Genomic DNA, 22,918 nt, shown 5'->3' with positions numbered 1-22,918 from the left:
TGTTTATGTTCGTTCAATATACATAAAATTAATTAAACAAACAAGCTTGAACAGCTCGTTAAGCTAAACAAACAAGCTTGAACACATATGTGTTCAGCTCGTTAACGTTCATGAACAACGTTCATGAACAACGTTCATGAACAATGTTCGTGAACAACGTTCGTGAACAACGTTCGTGAACAATGTTCGTGAACAACGTTCGTGAACAATGTTCGTGAACAACGTTCGTGAACAATGTTCGTGAACAACGTTCGTGAACAATGTTCGTGAACAACGTTCGTGAACAATGTTCGTGAACAACGTTCGTGAACAATATTCGTGAACAACGTTCGTGAACAATGTTCGTGAACAACGTTCGTGAACAATGTTCATGAACCATATTTATTAATAAAACTCTTTCAATATGCTAAATAAATAATAAAATAAAATAAATAAATTTAAATTATTAATCTTAATAACTAATCAAACAATTAAAAGTTTCAAACAATCAAACAAGCTTGAATTGAGAGCTTGATAACATCTAAACGAACCAAGCTCAAGCCAAGCTTCAAACAAGCTCAAGCTCATAAAAAATAAACCAAGCCAAGCTTGAACACTCATTTCAAAAGCTTGGTTCATTTTAAGCTCGGCTCGACTCGGCTCGATTATCTTATCAAACAAGCTTGAACACCCCAAAGCTTGGCTCGGCTCGGCTCGTTTACAGCCCTAAGCACATACATACTTCAATTTAATGTTATATGCATATTGTCAACTTTTACCATGTACACAACCACGTAACATACTTTCCTAAAACAATCTTAAATCTATCCCTCTGTAAACAACTTTGAAAGAAAAAAAAAATGAACACAGGCAAAGTTGTTGCCCTGTAAGTCTAATCAACATTTTATTTTTTTTTAAAAAATAGTAATATACCTAAGCATTGCCAGCACTTTAGTTGTCCCTCCTATCATTTTTCTGGTTCTCCCTTGTTCCCTTGGATTTAGAATCAACTGGGATTTATCTCAAGATCCTCCCGTTTTGTTTCAGCATCTCTCTTTGAAACTCTACTGTGCCCAGGCCTTTGGTCCTGTAAATCATTAAAATATTTGATTTAATAATCTAAAATGTGTTTGTTAGATATGAAGTATTGATCGATAGCGTTCGTGACAATGCATACATACGACAGCATGCACTCACAGTCGAAGATCACAAAGTCTGAACAACTTATAAGAGCAGTTTTTGACAAACAATATTACTCAAAACTCATACCAGTGTCTGAGATAGTTGTAAACGACCAGAAATGTTAATAAAAAAACAAATTGGCATAGAAGGTCATGTTGCTTTCTGAGTTAGAAGACCCCATCACATAGCCGCCACTGTATAAGTAAAGGTGAACCAGACTGACTGGTAGAAGATTTCGCAGAAAGTCAATACTATTGAGCTGTAGGAATAGACCATGCAGAAAATGTAGTTGACATGTAAACTGTTGTTTATAATGAAAAGCATCTTAGGAAGTTCTATCTTGAGTAACACATGTGATTGATGGATCAAAAGTAATGTGTTGATGGATAGAGAGTAAGTAAGACAAGCCTTTTGAAGACCATAGCTAAAAAGTAAATGAACTTGGTTCAATCATGGGGCAATTTATGCTCTTCACCTGGACTAGTCACTTTTATCTACTATTTATATTGTATGGCAATGAACTACAAGATTAACAAAGCAAACCTCATTTGATTTAGTATTCTCCTGTTCCAGCATTTGAACAACCTGCCCCATTTTGGGTCTCTTATCTGAATCAAGATCAACACACCTCAATGCTACTAAAAGGACTTTTTTAAGAGCTTTAGAAGTTGGCCTAATCACTATGCTTGGATCTACCACTTCTTCAGAGCGGCGGTTGGCAATCATCCATTTAAGCCAGTCAACAAGATTAACCTGTAATCATACCATGAAAAATATTAGTCAGATGAGGAAAGTTAGGAAAATGGCTGAATCGAACTGTTGATTTTTGCATAAAATACTTAGCAACTTGTATTAGTTTCCACTCTTTCACAATTTTGTCTCTGAAAGATATTTTATTTCACTAATTGCAGTGAATTGGTTAGCAAAGATCATATTGGTACAGGTGACAGTTATAGATGATTTAACTCAAAGATAAAGTTTGTTGTACTCAAAAGTATCAGTGATACAACAACTCCTGATCCAAAAATGTAATATGGAAAGTTAACCAAATCAAAAATTTACTTTGTTGAAGTTTCCTTCCTGTGTTCTACATGTGGTCCAGAATAAAACATAACCAGGCAATAGTTAACATTCTTTCATAACAAGGTTCCTTAAGCACAGCTAAATGATGCTGTTTTGGACTGCTTAATTAAACAATAGACATTGTCGTTGTCTATTAGTGTTCTACCTCATCAGGAGGGCGTCGATAGTCAACTGGACCCCTTCCAGTAATGGCCTCCAGGAGAAGAACACCAAAGCTGTATATGTCACTCTTTTCATTAAGACATCCAGAATTTGCATATTCTGGTGCAACATACCTGCATGAAAAAATATCATGATAGTGGATAACATTGTTATTGCAGTATTCCTTAAAATTAAAGTAGTTTTGAAATATTTAGCAAATATGAAATAGTTTCACATTTTAGCTAGAATATTTACCCAAAAGTGCCCATCACGCGGGTAGTGATATGGCTTTTCCCAGCACCCAACAACTTTGCTAAGCCAAAATCAGACATTTTGGCATTAAAGTCTTCGTCGATCAATATGTTACTGGACTTGATATCCCGATGAACAACTTTTGGCTCAACAGCCTCATGTAAATAGGCAAGCCTGTCAATGTACATAAAGGTTTAAAACCACAAATATACAACAGTCTATCACAATGAGTAAATATGTGAGGGTTGCATCTATATAGAAGTTGAAAGGCTTAATTAGTAAAGACACACCAGAGTTTTAACTATAATCAGAAATATGTTTTATATTACAAACATATGTATATAGCATTTTGATTTTTGTAAAGTGTAATGGTTTTCCAAAGCAGCCCAATCCAACAGCAAAATCCTTTGATTTAGGCATGTGTAAATGGAAAAGAAAAAGTGAGAGCAACCTCCAGATGATTTACTTACGCTTTAGCTGTTCCCAAGATAATCTTCATACGGGCATCCCAAGTAAGAGAACCCTTCTGTTCTACAACCCCATGAAGCCACTGTTCAAGATTCCCATTGTTGACATACTCATAAACCAGCATCCTGATCATTGTTAGACAAGATAAAGTTAATAGATACAACAATGACAAATATCTATCGCAAACATGTAACACTTATGAGACACAATGAAGAAGATTCTTTATTTTGCTCGTTAATCTGAAACTAGTTCAAGTAGGAACACTTCTAATTGAAAGACAATGCAATTGGTTTGATTCACTATTGTCAGCAACTTGTCAAAGTTTTTGTGAGTGAATAGAGCTTTCATGTTAAAAAACTTTGAACCTTTGAGTGCCTTCCACACAGAATCCAAGGAGCCGAACTAAGTTCTTGTGGCGAACATGACCAATTGCTTCAACTTCCACCCTAAACTCTTTCTCTGCTTGGCCACTAGAATCCACAATACCACAAAATCCATAAGGATATGAAAAGACAATGCTTAAGAAAACTTACAAAATGATCCACATTTCCACATTTATTCTGCATGAACTTACAAATTGTTGAGAAGCCTCTTGATTGCTACTGGAGTTCCATTGATCAGCTTTCCACGATAAACAACTCCATAACCGCCCTCACCAATAACATTATCCTTTGCAAACCAATTTGTCGCAATTTCTAAGTCTCTTAAGGTAAACCAATGGCCCCAACCTAGGTGAGAAAACTCTGGAAGGTTTGACAATTGTGGAGCACCAGCTGGATCTGCATAGTGCTGCCTGTTTACCACATCCATTGCAGTTCTTCCATTTTCAGAGGATTTGGAGCTAGTATGTTTCTGGACGAAATATAATGAGCCAACATTGCTATTGTCTTCACCTGGTTCTGGTTTTCCGAAGTCCATACCCTTGTTTGAATCATGGTCACTAGAGCCATCATAGACTTTAAGAAGAGCAGAATCATCTTTTATGGGCTTCTCAGTTGGAACTTCCTCAATGTCCCGTGCAAATGCAGGTATCTCAGTAGTAGACAAGTAACCAGAAGCCCTTCTATACCTTCTCCGGTTCTGACAACAGACACACATCAACAACAATGACAGTGCACATAACAGGACAGCTCCAAAACCAATACCAATTATCTCCCACACTCTGAGACCAAGAGGACTAATCTTTCTAGATAGGTGATCAGAAAGAGAGGGACTAGGCGATGACATGTTTTTGATGACACGCTATCTGCAAGAAAATAACAGGTCAAGATGAAGCAAAATAAAATCATGAACATGGAGAAATCATGGCAACTTGAGAAAATAACTTGTGGACAGACGTGCATAGCACCTTTAAATTGATGCAAGATGACAGAAAATAGGGTCACTGTCCAAGAAAACAACTATGCCAGAAGCAACAACAATTTTAATTTCCCATATGAAATAAAAACAAAAAAGGGCTGAACATTCATCTGTCATAGTCTGCTAGCAAAGCCAGAATTGCAAAAAAAAAAAAAACTGTTGTTTTTCTAGAATAACATGATTGTCTAAAAGCCATCATCAGAAACAGATCTCAAAACACTAGAATCCGAAACGGAAGATGGCATCGAACGAATCAGACAATATTCAAAAACCCTAACTTGACAAACATCCTACCTCCAAAATTAGAACTTTGAGGGGCGGACTCCCTTCAATCGGCTCCTTCACCTCACCTGCTTATAGCCTTATACCCCATCGGCCGCCAGCACCCCAGACAGGCACACTTCACGGAAGAAGCTACGAAAGGGCTTCCCTCGCACAGGTCGGAGAGTCAGTGGTTGGCTTCCTCTTCTCCCGGCAGGTGAGGCGAACACAGGTCATCCTCTTCGAGTAGCGGCAGGTACTAGGCGCATTGTCGGCAGAGAAAGAAGCACCTGCTGTATAAAAAAAGGAAAAGAAGCCGCGTTCCCTCACCTTCTCCGTCTTCTTCTTCTCCTCCTTCGTTATCTCACATGAGAAGTGGGTTCCGAGGGCGGTTGGTAGTGATAATAACACAAGGAAGGAAGCGTAGATTCTAAATCAAGTAAAAAAAAAACAACATTAGTCAAATAATAAAAATAATAATAAATCTATATTATGCTTGTAAAATTTAAAAAAAAAACAAAAATTCAATCTTCTCATTATTTTGAAGATTAACCGTTTTCCGAGGAAGTGAGGGAAGATGAAATAAGGAGGAGAGAATTAATGGAAAGGGAAGGAAGGGAAAGTAAACTATAAATGTTTCAATCATTTGGAAAGAGAGATGGTTTATGATTCCTAGAGAAAAGATTAAATATATAAAATTATTAAAAATATTTTGTTTGTATTTTTTTAGTTTGTGAACTCCAAAGAGGAAGAAGAGGCGGTCGTGACGGAGTTGAAGGTCTATACGCAGGTGAGTAGTAGCAAGAAGACGGCGGTGATGAAGGAGATGATCGCCTAGGAGTCCCAAAGTACCTATGCTTCATGTTTCAATGGTTGTAGTACCTATTCACCCTCTCCGACAACTCCATCAGGCAACTATCGTTGAAGTCGAACACCACCTCTAGGCACAACTTGTTGAACAGGTCCATCATGGTAGATTTGTAGAATTGAGCAAGAGTCGAATCTCGATAAAGATTGAGAAAATATCCTCTCATGTGTTGATTTACTCCCTTCTAATAGTCTAGGAGGGTCGTGAGAGGGCTGACAGAGTAATGGATTTTACCTTTCGTATAATTATTTTATAGAATTGTTAATAGGCCCGTCACCTCACTATCGTTGCCCAACCAGTGCTTTGATGATCCCTTGGTAGTTGGTAGTCCAAGTAGTGTTGGTGCGGTTAGCACTAACGGTCTAACTCAGTTTTGATGAATAACAAAATAGGTTAAGTTAGTTTCATATTGATTTAACACTTCTACGAAGTGTCCAGGAGAAGCCCAAACGGGTCGACGGGCTGACCTGACATCTGACACGAAGTCTAGCTAGGCCGACGGGCCGACTAGATAGCTGGCACGAAGTTCAGACGGGTCAACGGACTGACCAGACGTTTGACACGAAGTCCAACTAGGTCAAAGGGTCGACCGGATAACTGGCACGAAGTCCAGATGGGTCGAAGGGATGACCGGACGTCTAGTAGGTAAGTTGAGGTAAGTCACTAGAGGGGAGTGACTGTGAGGCCGCGTTCCCGGGAAGGGAACATTAGACGTCAATCCAACTTAGATCCATTTCAAAAAATCTAAGTTGAAATCATGACTAGATTCCGGTCTCGAAGAGACGGAATCTAACTACTACTTTTATTACTCTTATAACTTAACTGTGCTAACATTTTGTTTTGCAGGGTAATTTTACATTTTGCCTCGGACTAATGTTTTTTGCAGGGTGCTGAAAAAACAAAGGTTCGAGCGCTCGGAAGGGATCCGGGCGCCCAGGATGCAAAAATTATCCTCAGTTGCGTCGCCACGTGGAGCTTCATGTGTGGACGGGCTACGCCACACTCCAAGCGCCCGGAAGAGATCAGGGCGCCCCGAGCCTCCAATATAAGGAGGGTGAGGTCTGGAGCAAAGGACAACGAACAACAAGATCTCCCATCGATTGCTCTGTTGTGCTTCTGTGACACTGCGAAGGCTCTCTGACAAGTGTTGTTTTTTCTTTCTTCTAAATTATTGTCGGTATTATTTTTACTAGCATTTCTATACCTTACTTTTGTAATCAACTTTTCGAATTGCTAGTGGATTGCCCAACGAAAGCACTCAACAAGTGCGGGCCTTGAAGTAGGAGTCACTGAAGGCTCCAAACCAAGTAAAAATTACTTGTGTTAGCGTTGTTGTTTTCATGTTTATTTTGCTGCATACTCTCGCTAAAATTTTTTAATCGATATCCCCCCTCCCCCCTAGCGAATTCACGATCCAACAGGTAACTCACGTCATCTTTCGAGTTGATTAGGTTATCCATAAAGATGATGTAGGGGTTGATGTCATTGGTTCAGTCAGAGTGGCACTATTCTAGCACGATTAGGTTCAAGAACAACGATTTGGTGTCGTCGTGGATCAGCAACCGTGGGATTTTGAGCATGCTGTCAGCAAACTTGATGTTCCAAAACTGGATGTTGTGCATCGTGCAATGCATCACGAACACGAGGTTGTTGTGATCGTAGGCGAGGTCCCGAAAACCCTCGTTGATGGCTCTCCTTTCTCCTCTAAAGAGCTCTAGCGTGAAGGTGCCATCAAGCACTAGCATCTCCACGAACTCATCGTTGGACAAGTGATGCAACCCTCGCCTTAACACTTCTCTTCTCTGCCTTGCATGGAACAAGGTCAATATATGGTCGTCACCACCATGGACATCAACCGTGTCGTCATGCTCGACATCCGGATGCGATGATTGAAGGATAAAATTGAAACAAGTTTCTTTCTAGGGTGTAATCGAGCTGAGCCGAACTCTTGAATGTTTGAGCTTGGCTCATTTATAATCGAGTCGAGCTCGAGCTTTATTTAATGAATATATTCATGGCTTACGAGCTTATTCGAACTTTTATCGAATCTAAACGAGCTTAATAAATATAAATTATAAATTTAAATATTCATTAAAAACTAAATTATATATTTAGAGAAAAATATAATATTCTTATTAAAATTTATAATTTTATTCCAATAAATAAATTTAATATATTTATCTATATTTTTTCAAGTGTAAAATAAATTCAATATCAAAACTATTATTTTTTTATTTAAAAGTTAATTCATGAGCTTAACGAATGTGTTCACGAGCTAATGAATCAAGTATTCTGAAGCTTGAACTTGATTTGTTTATCTTAATGAGCCTCATTAAACGAGCGTTTATCGAATCGAGTTTCGAATAGCTCACGAACGACTTGATTCATTTACACCAATATTCCTTTTCCCCTTTCCTACACCTCTATTCAAGGTGTAAGAAATTCCACCGAAAAGAAGTAAGACTTACCCGTCTCTCCCCTTCCCCTACTTAATTCACTTCATCCTAAACAAGGGTAAATTCTCCCCTTTCTCTTATTTATCCTTTCCTCTCCTTCTCTTACCTTATCCTAAATATAGGGTAAAAGTTTTACCATGTTAAAGGTATTTTATAATCTAATATAAGAAAATCAAAATTTCTATTTTTTTAAAAAATATATATTAAAATAGTATCTCACTTATAATTGAATATCTTTAAATAATTTTGATCAAAATGTACTACATTGTCCTAATATATGCAAATAACTTTAATTAAAACCTTAAGAAGAACATTGAAAATCATGGAAAGAAGAAATTCAATAATGATCGACAATCACATAAATGAAGATTAGTGAACCTGTTTAGTTGGAAAGCTAATTAATTGCTCGGCCGGTTACTGATTTTCAGTTGTTTCCTCGTATCTAACTAAATTGAAGAAAAGAATATTTTATTATTTTAAATTAATATATATTTGGATTTTAAAATATAATAATCATAATTATTTTCATTAAATATGGCACGTCATTCATGAAGTATTTATTATTGGTCATTTAAGTTTTTACGGTGCTTAGTTGATTAAGAAATGATAGATTTATGATAATCAAGATAAAAGATTAACTTTTAATGGCCATATATTTTTAGAGAGAAAAAATTCTTTTATCCCCTATTTTGTATATAGGGTGAGCAAAGCCTCATTAAGATGGAAGTAAAATATTTATATTTTTTTTATTTAAGAAAGATTGAAGGTTTATTAACGTAACATATATTACTCGTATTTGAGAAGAAAGTAGGATAATGAAGATTAAATATATAAAATTATAAAATTACTCTATTAAAAACTTACATTTTCAAAAATCTAATACATCTTGTATACATTTATTGGTTAACACTTACACATTCAAACATTTATAGCTCATTTGTTAAAGTCGGCATCGAAGTCGGTGTCAATGTCAAAGTCAATGTCGACATTGAAGTCAGTATCGAAATCGGCGTGGAAGTCGACGTCGACATTAAAATCGATGTTGGTGTCGATAGAATGTGAGCGTCAGGTGATGCGAGTCGAGCTGTATGAGTATTTTTTGTCACATCACAAATAATATTTAAAATAATAATTTTTAGAATTAATATAATAAAATAGGAATAAAATTTTTTAATTCCTCTTATTTTTCCTTACACTGTGTAAGAAATTTTTTCGTTTCATGTGCATAAAATTTATCCTCTTTTAATCTTTTCTTTCATAGTTCATTTTTTCCTAAACAGAATTTTAAATTTTCTTTCTTATTTTTTCCCATCTAGCCACATTGATTATAAATTGATTTAGTAATTTACTTTCTTTTGTATTTGATCCGATGGTAAAAATAGGGGCTCATAGGGGAAGGGGTCAATGACACAGGAGAATTAAAGTTCCGGCTGAGTGAGGAGGAAATCTCCTGGCCGACTGGCCTGAGTAGATCCCGGGTCGGCACGAAGATAGCTCGACTTCGGGTCGAGCTTCCGACGCTCACAAGCTCCTTTATAGAGGAGCCGCTATGCCGAGTGACCGAACCGCTCGACCGAACTACAGAACAACTAGTTGGTGCCCCTATCCGAGTATGTGATCGAGCGGCCGTCTCACCCGGTCCGAGGTGCATATATGCCCGAGCGCCCTGGAGGTCGAGCAACCAGCCCGTCCGGTCCAAGTAGCGACAAAATGCTTAGAAGAGGACAAAAGTGACAGCTTGTGATATCATTCTCGAGACACCTGCCGCCAACAAACAGCATGGTTGACGGCCAAGCCGTACCAAGGATCGTATGGGGGAAGTTTCCGCTGCCGTGGCAGAGATATGCTCGGGCAGTTGTGGTATGACGTCAGACATGCTTTTCTGACACAACCATTCTGAGGCATGCTTTGAGGAACGTGCACGTCTCGGAAAGCATGCACGTGCCTGTCCGGGGTCCTATATAAAGACCTCAAGACTTCGACGGAGGTATGATTTTTCTCCTCATCTACTGTAGACACAGTTTCTCTATTCTGCCTCTACTTCTTCTCGTCATCGCTTGACTTGAGCGTCGGAGGGTCGTCGCTGGGAATCCCTTCTCGACCCAGTTTTGTTGCAGATTCATCGAAGGCTTACATCACTATAGAGATCACCCGAAGACAACCCTAATTTTCATCGACTCAGCGCACGGAGATGATCAGTATTATTATTATTATTTGTCATTTAAAATTGAACGTAGTCATTATTATAATTATTGTCGTCTAAATCACATAATTTCTAATGGACCCCGCCCCTTTGGAGCGTTTTATCAGGGCACGTGTCTGATTCTCATTGCAGCAAACTTCATTTTTCTTCCTTTCAAAAACTTACAGTTATTCAATGTCAGAGTTATTGAATATTTGCTCCAAATAATTATTGCTGACCTAATTAATAATTTAGCATTTATTATTCTTCTATTATTATTATTATTATTATTATTATTAAAAATACGATGAATTAAATTAATGGTTGTAACAGGGACAAAATAACTTACTTTAAAACGAATGAATGAATGAGAGGCCAACTAGTGATTTGGACATATTATTGAAAACTAATGCCCATATTTTGGTGGGTGGGTGGAGTCATGGAGACAAGTAATGCAGTTGGCACATGTTTATCACTAGCAAATAATGTTGATAATGTTCTTCACCTAATAATAGATGCTAGAAATAATTTTATATTTTTATTTTCCCAAGCTCCAATGGAAAGGAACTTGCATAGTTAATCGGATCCCGGGCTATAGAGGTACGGTAGGATATTTAGATTAACATTTAAATATTTACAATTTAATTCTCAACTACCATGTATTTATAGAAATTTTATTTCAAATAGAGAGCATAATTAAAGAATATTATTTTTAGGTTGGATATCATTTTTTGATTTATTGATGAAAAATATTTTATAGAGTTAAGCGGATATCAAGAGATAGTTAATAAGACAATCTAGAAATATTATTTTATGTAATTAATCGAATATTTAATCAATTTCTAACCGTAGTGTATCGGTGAAAAGACAACATTAAGATGTTGACTGTAGAGTGATATGTCAAATGATGCTTTTAAATTTATTTCGAAGGTCGATAAATTTTTTTATAAGATCAGATAATCATCCTTAAAATTAAGTAATTTGAAAAATTAAATATTATACTTTTATTCCTTAAAAGTTGGCGCCCTTGGATCAATTCGAATCAAGTGATTTAGTTAATCTTAAAAAAAAAGGATGGATGTTCAATTAAAAATGAAATAAATCAAAATAGAACTAATTATTATTATTATTTAGATAAATTGGAAATTGAATTTTACTATTAAAATTGGATAAATTGATATGACATTAATTAATTCAATCGATTATCAAATTAATTGAATTCGACTAATAATAGATCATCAATTGATCGCTCATGGATAATCGAGTCAGTCCAATTTATCGGTTTAATCAAATTTAAAATTTTAAAATAATCGTTAGTTTTTAAATGATTTTTTGAATTAATCAAATGGACTTTATAATTCGTTTAATTATTTTAGTTTAATTACAAATTTCCTCACCCTTAATACGGACGCGAGCCTATGTAAATATATAATTAATATATTTATAGATATTTTGTAAAAAGTTAAGAGGAAACATAATCTTAAAGCCATTAATTTGCGAACGGCGAGGATGGATACTCTTGTCCATAAATTATGAATGAAAGGATAATTTATTTTATGGATTGATTCATTTTGATGAATTCATCATTTAAATAGATAAAGTTTATCATAATCTATCAATCATAAGTAGTAGACCATCATTTATAGATCAGAGGATGAGGATCCCACTTGTGGAATGCCCATATGCTGAATAATTTAAAGAGCAATGATATGCTCAAGGAAAAAAATTTAAGAAAAAACTCAAGGATAGACACATAAAGTCATGATCCATCATTTTATTTTTTGTGAGTCTCATTGATCCTGTCCGAACCAAGAGTCAGCGGACGCTGGACACGTGGCGCTCTCTGCTGGATCCTCGAGTGCTCCGGCGAACCTGCAACAAAACCGAGCCGGGAGGGGTGTCCCGGCGACGGTCCTCCGACGCTCAAGTCAGGTAAGTGGTGGAGAAAGTGGCTGCCCAATTGGTATTATGCGTACCTTTGGCGAAGTAATAGCCTCTTTATATAGGACGGAGAAGGAACTGATGCACGCCCACCGAGGTGCGTACGTGTCAGCAACCCATACCACGGTATGCACTTGTCAGATAGCTTACCTGACACCATGCTGCCACAGTCCGAGCATGTTCTTTGATGGGACGGCAGGACCACCCGTTGTCAGACTAGAAGTATGGCACAGCCATACGACTTGACGGCTGTCAGAAGATGTCCCCGTCTTTTACCCACCGTCTGACTGGGGTGCCCGGCCCGCCGGGCGGGCGATGAACGTCGTCCGGACGGCCTTGATTCTTTGCGCCGTCCGGGCGGCACCTCCTTCCGCTCGGTCATTACGCACTGCTTTATTTGAGCGTCGGACCCCTGGTCCCTATCAGGGTGCCTTTTACTATCAGATTTCCCTTTCTTCCGAGTCCGGTCGGCTCGCCCTTTTCCGGCGAGCCACTGGATCCTTTGACCTCCCCTCAGCGTTGACTCCTTATGGGGTTCCGGATTTTTACCGCCGGATAACTTGCCTTCCTCTCGAGTCTAGTCGAAGGAGGCAAAGTCCGACTGACTGGACTGCCGATCTGTCGAACAATGATCATTGCCTTAGGCCGCTCGGCCAGGCATAAAGATGCTCATCCGTGCAGCAATATCTGTCTGTCCGGCGATACTTTGTCCATGCCTTGTATTTTCTGGGAATCGATGTCCGTTGTTCTCCCACACTACCCCTCACGTGCTCTGCGCACGGTAAGGGGAGCTCATTAAATGCGGCTAGTAACCGGCTGACACGTGGCGACCGTGCATTTGTCAGAGTATGGCGGTTACGTCACTTCCGATGGGACAGCCGCCGTTTGAAACGGACGATCCGATGACAACCTCGATATCGACGACCTGGATCGGACGGTGGAGATCGTTTCCGGGCGGCGATATAAGACCCTTGACTTCGTTTCCGCCGCATTTCGTCTTCTTCGTTTCCAAACTCCTGTCATTCCCCCTCTCGCCGGCGACTTTGTTCTCAGACTTTCCGACGATCACACGGCTTCTTCCGGTCATCTTCCTCGCCTGTAAGAGCCTTTTTCTCGCTTCAGACGCATTCTTCTTTCTGTTAATCATCCTTTTCAGCCGGTTTTCTTCCATTGCTTGAACCATCCTCTTCTATCCCGCATTCTGGCCTTTCGATCATGACCAGTACCTCGCAGTCAACCGGCGGTGCTCCGGGTCTTTGGTACTCGAACATGGAAAGTCGGTTCGACGAGGAAGACGCCAGGCGCCTCACTCGAGCATATGACCTACCGACCGACCACGAAATAGTGTTAGCCACGCCTTCTGATCGGCCTAACGATTCTCCGCCCGGCACTGTTGTCTTCTTCCGGGATCAATTCCTGGCCGGACTACATTTTCCTCCTCACAAGTTTTTCTTAGAAGTTTGCAACTATTTCCGCATTCCGCTCGGCCAAGTAGTTCCTAATTCTATTAGGTTGCTGAGCGGAGTGGTAGTTTTGTTCAAACTGAACGGCATTCCCTTAACCCCAAAAATCTTCCACTACTTCTACTATCCCAAGCAAGCCGAGTGGGGCACCTTTGTTTTCCAATCTAGGATAGGCTTCGTCCTTTTCGATAATATGCCGAGCTCCAACAAACACTGGAAGGAGCATTTTTTCTATATACGCTTTCCCGAGCGGCCCACTTTCCGCACCAAGTGGCAGACGGCTATGCCTGCGCAACCGGAGCTCGGCAAGTTTAGAGGTGACGCAGACTATCTCCATGCAGCCGAACAGCTAGTCGGTCAGCGCTACCACATTGACAAGATGCTTCTCCCAGGAGTAATGCATATATTCGGCTTGTCTTCTACACCAGCCGATCTGCCTTGTAGCATGAGTAAGCTTCCCTATCTTCCCCTTTATTTTGTTCTAACTGATTTATTCTCTGCTTCTGCAGCTGAGGTCATGTGGCGGGCCAGAGCCACCGAGAAGCTCAAACTGAAGGCCGCTCAGATTGTGGCGGTGACGAGCCAGGAGGCCGCCGAACGGGGCATTGCTCCGGCTGATCCGGCCGGCGAAGAAGGTGAGGGGACGCCAACGGTCCCAGAAGCCCCGGACGCCCCTGCCCCTCCTGATGAGGCCACGGGCAATATAGAACCTGCGAGTGAAGCTGAAGTGGAGGGCCGTTCGGCCGATGATGTGCCGCTGCGCACTCGGAAACGCCGGCGACCGGAATCCGCACCTGCCTCTACACTTGATGAGCCACAACCTGAGCGGGGTGCAGATGCGCCGGTGCTGTCCGGCACAGTTTCCCTCGAGAGTACCCCGACCCCTCAGGATTCTCCGAGGGCCAGCTTGGAAGTGCCGCCGTCCAGCCCTTCGAGGACTCGACGACGTCTCAGGCGTTTAGGCGAGCTACCCACCTCTTCTGCTGGCGGGCCATCTCAGAGCGGGCCGAGCGGCCAGAATTTACTTAAAACCGTTCTGCGCCTCCCTTCAGAGGCGTACATGGCTGCCGCCGATCGGCCGGTGTTTCCTGAGCAGATGATCACCCTGACGGGCCCTCTCGCACAAGCTTGGATAGATGCTCGGAGTCGGATAGCTAAGTTGACTCCCGGGCAGCTCGGCGACAGCAACCTTCAATCAGCCACCGGGGTATAGCCCTTCCCCCCCTTCTCTCTCTTATTTGAAGTTTTTACCCTGTTCGTGTTTGCTAGCAGAACTGGGTGGAGCAGATCGCCATTAGCGATCGGTTGGCCGAGCTGGAGGAGGAACTGAAGAAACAAAAAACAGCGGGGGACGCCAGGCAGTCGACGGCCGCTCTGGAGAAGGCCAAGAAATCGCTAGAAGCCGAACGGAAACGAGCCTCTGATCTGGCGAGCAAGGTCGTTCGGCTTGAAACAATGATTAAGCAGCGAGACAAGGAGATCCAGACGGCGACCACTCGGAAGCAACAGGCCATCAACGATATGGACCACATGAAGGTGGAGATCCGGGGGCTAGAGCAACGCATCAAGGACCTGGATGCTCTGCTGGCCACCGAAAAAGAGAGCCGCTCGGCTGATCTCCAAAGATTCGATGGAGACTTGAAGGATCTCCAAGCCGCCTGCCCATGCCGCGCTCAAGGAGTATCAAGAGGGGGAGTCGGCCCGCTCGGACGAAGTGAGGAAGGCGTTCCTCCGCTCGGAAGGCTTCGGAGAGAAGTTTACCGACAAGATATCCCTCTCGTTCGAGGAGGCCATCAAGGCGGCGGTGGGCTATCTGAAGACCAAAGGTCACCTGTCTGCCGAGCTGACTATCCCCCCCGAGGATCTGGCGAGCGTGATGGACGCCATCCCCGACGTTCTTTTTGATTTCGATGTGGGAGGAGCGTTTCTGTAAACTTTTTTGAATTCCCGCCGTTCGGCCCCACTTATCTATGTAATGACTTTTTCGGCTTGCATATTAGATAATCTTCTGCTCCTTTCTATTTTAGCAAGAAATTTTTCCCTCGTCCCAACTTTAAGTGTCTCTCGATATTTATCGTCGGAGCTCGACGGCTCGGATATTTATAGCCGGTCGGCGCGGCTCTCGATTTTTAACGACGGGGCTCGTCGGTTCGTCCGCTCGGATTATTTATAGACGCCGGCTCGTCTCTCGATATTTATCGTCGGAGCTCGACGGCGCGGATATTTATAGCCGGTCGGCGCGGCTCTCGATTTTTAACGACGGTGCTCGTCGGTTCGTCCGCTCGGATTATTTAGACGCCCGCTCGTCTCTCGATATTTATCGTCGGAGCTCGAGCAGATATTTATAGCCGGTCGGCGCGGCTCTCGATTTTAACGACGGGCTCGTCGGTTCGTCCGCTCGGATTATTTAACGCCGGCTCCTCTCTCGATATTTATCGTCGGAGCTCGACGCGGATATTTATAGCCGGCGGCTCTCAATTTTTAACGACGGGCTCGTCGGTTCGTCCGCTCGGATTATTTAGACGCCGGCTCGTCTCTCGATATTTATCGTCGGAGCTCGACGCGCGGATATTTATACGGCGGCTCTCGATTTTAACGACGGGCTCGTCGGTTCGTCCGCCCGGATTATTTATAGGCGTCGGCTCTCTCGATATTTATCGTCGGAGCTCGACGGCGCGGATATTTATAGCCGGTCGGCGCGGCTCTCGATTTTTAACGACGGGGCTCGTCGGTTCATCCGCTCGGATTATTTATAGACGCCGGCTCCTCTCTCGATATTTATCGTCGGAGCTCGACGGCGCGGATATTTATAGCCGGTCGGCGCGGCTCTACGGTTTAACGTCTGGGCTAGACGGTTCATCCGCTCAGATTATTTATAGACGTCGGCTCGTCTCTCGATATTTATCGTCGGAGCTCGACGGCGCGGATATTTATAGCCGGTCGGCGCGGCTCTACGGTTTAACGTCTGGGCTAGACGGCGCGGGGCTTCCGTTTTTAGAGCGCTTGGCGCCAATTTAATCTGTATACCTCCGGCCGAGCGGCTCGGGGCCTTCGTTTCAGGCAATAACCTCCCTCTATCATCCTCAACAGCGCAGGGCTTTGGTTTCCTTCCTGCCACACTAGTATGCAGCTCGGCCGAACAGCTCGGGGTCTTCGATTTCGAACGCTGCTTATATTCTATACGCAGCCCGGTCGAACGGCCTGGGGTCTTCGGGTTCGAGCTCCCGGCTCGGATATAAACCTCCCGGCGGCTCGGGGGCCTTCGGGTTCGAGCTCCCGGCTCGGATATAAACCTCCCGGCCGATCGGCTCGGGGGCCTTCGGGTTCGAGCTCCCGGCTCGGATATAAACCTCCCGGCCGATCGGCTCGGGGGCCTTCGGGTTCGAGCGCCAATTTGATCCGTATACCTCCGGCCGAGCGGCTCGGGGCCTTCGTTTCAGGCAATAACCTCCCTCTATCATCCTGAACAGCGCAGGGCTTTGGTTTCCTTCCTGCCACACTAGTATGCAGCCCGGCCGAACAGCTCGGGGTCTTCGATTTCGAACGCTGCTTATATTCTATACGCAGCCCGGCCGAACGGCCTGGGGTCTTCGGGTTCGAGCTCCCGGCTCGGATATAAACCTCCCGGCGGCTCGGGGGCCTTCGGGTTCGAGCTCCCGGCTCGGATATAAACCTCCCGGCCGATCGGCTCGGGGGCCTTCGGGTTCGAGCTCGGATATAAACCTCCCGGCCGATCGGCTCGGGGGCCTTCGGGTTCGAGCTCCCGGCTCGGATATAAACCTCCCGGCCGATCGGCTCGGGGGCCTTCGGGTTCGAGCTCCCGGCTCGGATATAAACCTCCCGGCCGATCGGCTCGGGGGCCTTCGGGTTCGAGCTCCCGGCTCGGATATAAACCTCCCGGCCGATCGGCTCGGGGGCCTTCGGGTTACGATGATAATGCCTTATATTCGCTCTTTTGACTTTTCATCTCTGCATTTCAAGTATTTAGTCGAAAAATGAAATACACAGGGTGATTTAGATACCTTTCATCAAGCAGCACAAGGGATCGTGCTCACGGTGCTGGATCAGCCGTCCTCTTCCTCCAGAATGCGCCCGAGCGGAGCTTTTCGATGATTTTGAAAGGGCCTGCCCATGGAGCTTCAAGCTTGCCGACGCCGCCGACTGTCTTCCAGACAAGATCGCCGACTTGGAACGATCCGGGATTATACGCCGGTTGTAGTTTTGCTTCATCCACTGACGGTATGCCATCACCGAACGGACGCCTTTGCCCTCTCCTCTTCTACCAAGTCCACTCCATGTTTCTTCGTTCGGCGTTGTCATCATCATAGCTCGGATCCGGCTGACTCAACGCCGACTTTGACCGGTACAACCTCACCGCCATATACCAAATGGAACGGTGTGACTCCGGTCCCTTCTTTTGGTCGTTCGGATGGCCCACAAGACGCTCGGCACTTCCGCCAACCTCCTCCCAAATGGTCGAGCCGAGCGCAGAATACGAAGAATTTCCGGTTGGCAACTTGACCGTTGCTCTGAGGATAGGCCACGGACGTGAAATGTTGCTCAATGCCGTAGCTTTTGCACCAATCCTCTAACATCTTCCCTGTGAACTGCCGCCCGTTGTCGGACACTAGTCGGCGAGGGATGCCGAACCGACAAATGATGTGTTGCCAGATGAATTTTTTAACCATTTGTTCAGTGATCTTTGCCAGCGGCTCGGCCTCCACCCACTTGGAGAAATAGTCTACCGCCACTAGTAAAAATTTCCTCTGCCCGGTCGCCATCGGAAATGGACCCACAATATCCATTCCCCATTGATCGAACGGACATGAGATGGTTGATGCCTTCATCTCCTCTGCCGGTCGGTGGGAGAAGTTGTGATACTTCTGGCATGAAAGGCATGTAGATACTGTCCGAGCGGCATCTGTTTGTAAAGTTGGCCAAAAGTATCCGGCCAAGAGGATCTTCTTGGCCAATGAGCGTCCGCCCGGATGACCCCCGCATGATCCTTGATGTACTTCCTGGAGGATGTAAGCTGAGTCCTCCGAGCTTACACATTTCAGCAAAGGGCACGAGAAAGCTTTCTTGTAAAGCTGATCTCCGATGAGTGTAAACCGACCGGCTCTTCTTCTGAGGAGCCGGCATATTCATCGGACGGTGTGGTGCCCGAACGGAGGAATTCTATAATAGGTGTCCTCCAGCACTTGGAAACGTGAGGCCTTGCATCCGGCCGACATGCGCCACCATCAGCGTTTTTTCAATTGGTTGGACGACCAGCGTTATTGAGCTCATGAGTTTGGCTAACTCATCGGCCCCTTGGTTCTGTTCGTGGGATCTTCCGAATAAGCACCTCTCGGAAAGTAGCTTTGAGTTTTCAAAGGCCTCAGCGTAGAGAATACAGTTGATTTCAAAGGTGCCGGAAAGTTGCCGAGCGGCCAACTGTGAATCGAATAGAGTGTCACCCGACCGGCTCCCACATGCTGCCTGCAATCCGGCCATGAGGGCCTCATACTGCTTCATTGTTAGTAGCTTTGTAATCTAGCCGGACGGATAGGTGCATCTTTTCTTCCCGAGGTGAGAGTAGTAATATTCGATCCCACTTCCGAGCGGAGTGGAGGATCCATCCATATATTCTCCACATAGCTTCCGGCTCGGCCTTGCACTTTGGTCACAAAATCAGCCAAGGATTGGGCTTTAATCGCCGAGCGGGCTGATATTGGATGTCAAATTCACTTAATTCGTCGTCCACTTGATAAGCCGTCCGGACGCTTCAACAACACTCTTCCGAGTGGACTGTTCGTCCGACAATAATGGTGTGAGCCAAGAAATACGGAGCGCCGAGCGGCTAGAACCAAAGCAAAGGCCAACTTCTCGAGCCCGGTGTAACGAGTTCACATCTTTTAAAATGTGGCTTAGAAAATACACCGGTTCTTCGCCCTCACAAGTGCTGAGCCTACAGCATGCTCAGTTGACGACAGATACATATAAAGTGACTCACCCCCGACCGGCTTGGCTAACACTGGCAGAGAATTAAGATATGTCTTCAATTCTTCAAATGCTCGGCCACATTCTTCATCCCACTGGAACTTAGTGGCCTTGCGCAGGATCCTGAAGAATGGCAGGCTCGGTCGGCGGTTCCGGAGATGAATCGATAAAGCGGTTATCCAACCGGTCAACCTTTGCACTTCTCTTGTATTTCTTGGGGCGCATGTCTTGCAGTGCTTTAACCTTGCTGGGATTTGCTTGATTCCCGCTCGGTCACTATGTATCCCAAGAAACGCCCTCTTTGGCTCGAACAGGCACTTTTGGGGATTTAGCTTGACTCCATATTTGCTTGCTCGGAAGGTTTCTTCCATATCCTTGAAAAGATCGGTCGGACGGATTTGATAAGAATGTCGCCCACATAAACTTCCAGATTCGCCCGATCCGCTCCTTGAACACCTTGTTCATCAAGCGTTGATAGGTGGCCCCGGCATTCTTCAATCCGAACGGCATCACATTGTAACAATATGTGCCGTTGGCGAGCTTACTTTTTCTTGATCTTCCGGGCGAGCAAGACTTGATGATATCCTTGGTAGGCGTCAAGCATGCAATTAATTCGCATAGAGTCCACCACCGATCTATCCGGCGGAGGATAAAAATCCTTGGGCATGCCTTGTTTAAATCTCGAAAGTCGACGCAGACCCTCCACTCGGCTTGGAGACCAAGACTACGTTGGCCAGCCATCTTGAACCGCACCTCGCGTATGTGGCCGGCCTTGAAGTTTTTCCACCTCCAGGCATCCTTACAGTGAGTTCAAGTCCCTTTTTCTCTGCTTCACTGGCCGAGCGTCCGGTCGGACATGCAACTCATGCTGCGCCAGGCTCGGCGAAATTCCAGGTAACTCATGTGTCGACCAGACGAAGACATCATGATTTCGTTGGAGGCATTGAATCAGCTTCTCCTTCTGTTCTTCCCCCAGATCAGAGGCGATAAAAGTCGTGGCCTCCGATCGGGTCGGATGGATCCGGACTTCCTCCTTTTCATCATAAATTAAAGCAGGAGGTTTCTCAGTTATGGCGTGTACCTCAATTCGGGGCGCCTTCCGAGCGGAACAAGCTTCTGCTCGGATCATCTCTATATAGCACCGCCGAGCTGCTAGCTGATCTCCCCGCACTTCTCCTACTTTGTCCTCCACGGGGAACTTTATCTTCTGGTGGAAGGTTGAGACAACCGCTCGGAACTCGGCGAGCGCCGGTCGTCCCAAAATGACGTTGTAGGATGAGGGAGAGTTGACCACCACGAAGTTTATTGTCCTGGTCCTCCTGAGCGGCTCTTCTCCCAGCAAGGTGGCCAGCCAGATTTGTCCGACCGGCTGAACTTCGTTGCCCGTAAACCCGTAGAGCGGGGTCGTCATGGGCAGCAGCTCGGCTCGATCAATTTACAGCTGATCGAACGCCTTCTTGAATATGATGTTGACCGAGCTCCCTGTGTCAACAAATATGCGGTGAATGGTGTAATTTGCTATTACCGCTTTAATGAGCAGCGCGTCGTCGTGGGGCACTTCTACTCCTTCTAAGTCCCCGGGTCCGAAAGTGATTTCCGGTCCACTTGCCCGCTCTTGGCTGCAGCCGACCGCGTGGATCTGCAGCTGCCGGACGCCCGCCTTTCTGGCTCGGTTGGAGTCTCCTCCGGTCGGCCCACCAGCAATAACGTTGATCTCGCCCCGGGAAGTATTGCTCCTATTTTCCTCCTCCCGAGCGGACGGTCGTGACCGTTCTCTGGACGCCCGGCGATTCTCCTGCCTCGGAGATCGGTGCCGATCGGGTGTCTGCTGATGTCGCCCCTCGGTGCGGGTCCGGTCAGCTTCATGAGTCCTACGTCTCCTGTCGATGGGAGGCGACCGTCGTTCGGCTTTCCTGGGAACAGGATTGGACACCAAGGGAAGGCTTCGGCAATCCCTCGTGTTGTGCGTATCCGTCTGGTGGAAGGTGCAGAACATAGGGGTCCACCTCTTCTTTGGCTTGGGCCGAGTGGCAGCCACTTCTTGTACGTGCGATCTGGCGTGAGGAGATCGAATTGCTTCGGCCCTCGGTCCTCTGGGTGGCTGCTGAGCGGCGTGCTGTTTTCGCTCGGCATGAACAGGTGCGCGCTCGGTTGGAGTTTCCTTTTTCCGAGCGGCTTGTGCTTCTTCCACATTTATATATTCGTTGGCCCGATGTAGCATGTGATCATAATCTCGGGGCGGCTTTCGGATGAGCGACCGGAAGAAGTCCTCATCCACAAGGCCTTGCGTGAAGGCATTCATCATCGTCTCCGATGTGGCCGTGGGGATATCCATCGCCACTTGGTTGAATCGCTGAATATAACCTCGAAGCGATTCTCTCGGCTCTTGCTTGATGGCGAATAAGCTGACACTTGTCTTTTGATAACGCCGACTACTGGCGAAGTGGTGGAGGAAGGCCGTTCGAAATTCCTTGAAGCTTGTGATGGATCCGTTCGGCAACCTCCGAAACCATCGTTGAGCCGATCCCGAGAGGGTGGTAAGGAAGACTCTACACTTTACTCCATCTGTGTACTGATGGAGCGTGGCTGTATTATAGAACTTACCTAGATGATCATCCGGGTCTGTTGTTCCATTGTATTCGCCGATCGTCGGAGGCACGTAGTGCTTGGGCAGAGGGTCTCGTAGGATAGCCTCCGAAAATTGGCGATTGATCCGCTCGGGGGAGGAGTCCGCTCGGGGAGCTTTCCCCTTCCTGTCATCCCGCCTTGGCATTTCATCTGAGAAAGATCCTCTATCTCTTCGGGCTGGTATGGCTTCAGGGGTGCGAAATAAGGCCCGATGGAATGCGACGGTGGCTGGAGGTGCTTCCGCTCGGCCACCAGACGCAGATGTTGCTTGTTGCTCCGCCCGCTCGGCGGATGCTTTTTGTTTTTGCTCCATGAGTTTGGCGGCCCTCATCTCGACCAGAGCGTCGAGTTCTTCTGTTGAAAGCGCCACCGTGTGTTGTCGTCCAGCCTCGTCCATTGTTCTTGTTCGAATGCAGGAGCGTTCCCACAGACGGCGCCAATTTGATCCTGTCCGAACCAAGAGTCAGCGGACGTTGGGCACGTGGCGCTCTCTGCTGGATCCTCGAGTGCTCCGGCGAACCTGCAACAAAACCGAGCCGGGAGGGGTGTCCCGGCTACGGTCCTCCGACGCTCAAGTCAGGTAAGTGGTGGAGAAAGTGGCTGCCCAATTGGTATTATGCGTACCTTTGGCGAAGTAATAGCCTCTTTATATAGGACGGAGAAGGAACTGATG

At 45.1% G+C, this 22,918-nt stretch overlaps 1 protein-coding gene across 1 annotated transcript; it reads right to left on the bottom strand.

The window, feature by feature from the left end:
• Window positions 1–721: 721 nt before the first annotated feature.
• Window positions 722–5,142, bottom strand: LOC121995570 (probable receptor-like protein kinase At2g42960). Its single transcript, XM_042549294.1, has 8 exons — window positions 4,759–5,142; window positions 3,680–4,351; window positions 3,471–3,575; window positions 3,108–3,230; window positions 2,641–2,811; window positions 2,390–2,519; window positions 1,705–1,914; window positions 722–1,066 (listed from the first exon to the last, which is right to left on the bottom strand). The coding sequence occupies exons 2-8, from the start codon at window positions 4,330–4,332 to the stop codon at window positions 986–988; spliced, it is 1,473 nt and encodes a 490-aa protein (XP_042405228.1). The 5' UTR covers window positions 4,333–4,351; window positions 4,759–5,142; the 3' UTR covers window positions 722–985.
• Window positions 5,143–22,918: the final 17,776 nt, after the last annotated feature.

This window comes from Zingiber officinale, chromosome 6A (genome assembly GCF_018446385.1).
Source record: "Zingiber officinale cultivar Zhangliang chromosome 6A, Zo_v1.1, whole genome shotgun sequence".
NCBI lineage: Eukaryota > Viridiplantae > Streptophyta > Magnoliopsida > Zingiberales > Zingiberaceae > Zingiber > Zingiber officinale.
This window is presented reverse-complemented; position numbering and strand designations above follow the sequence as displayed.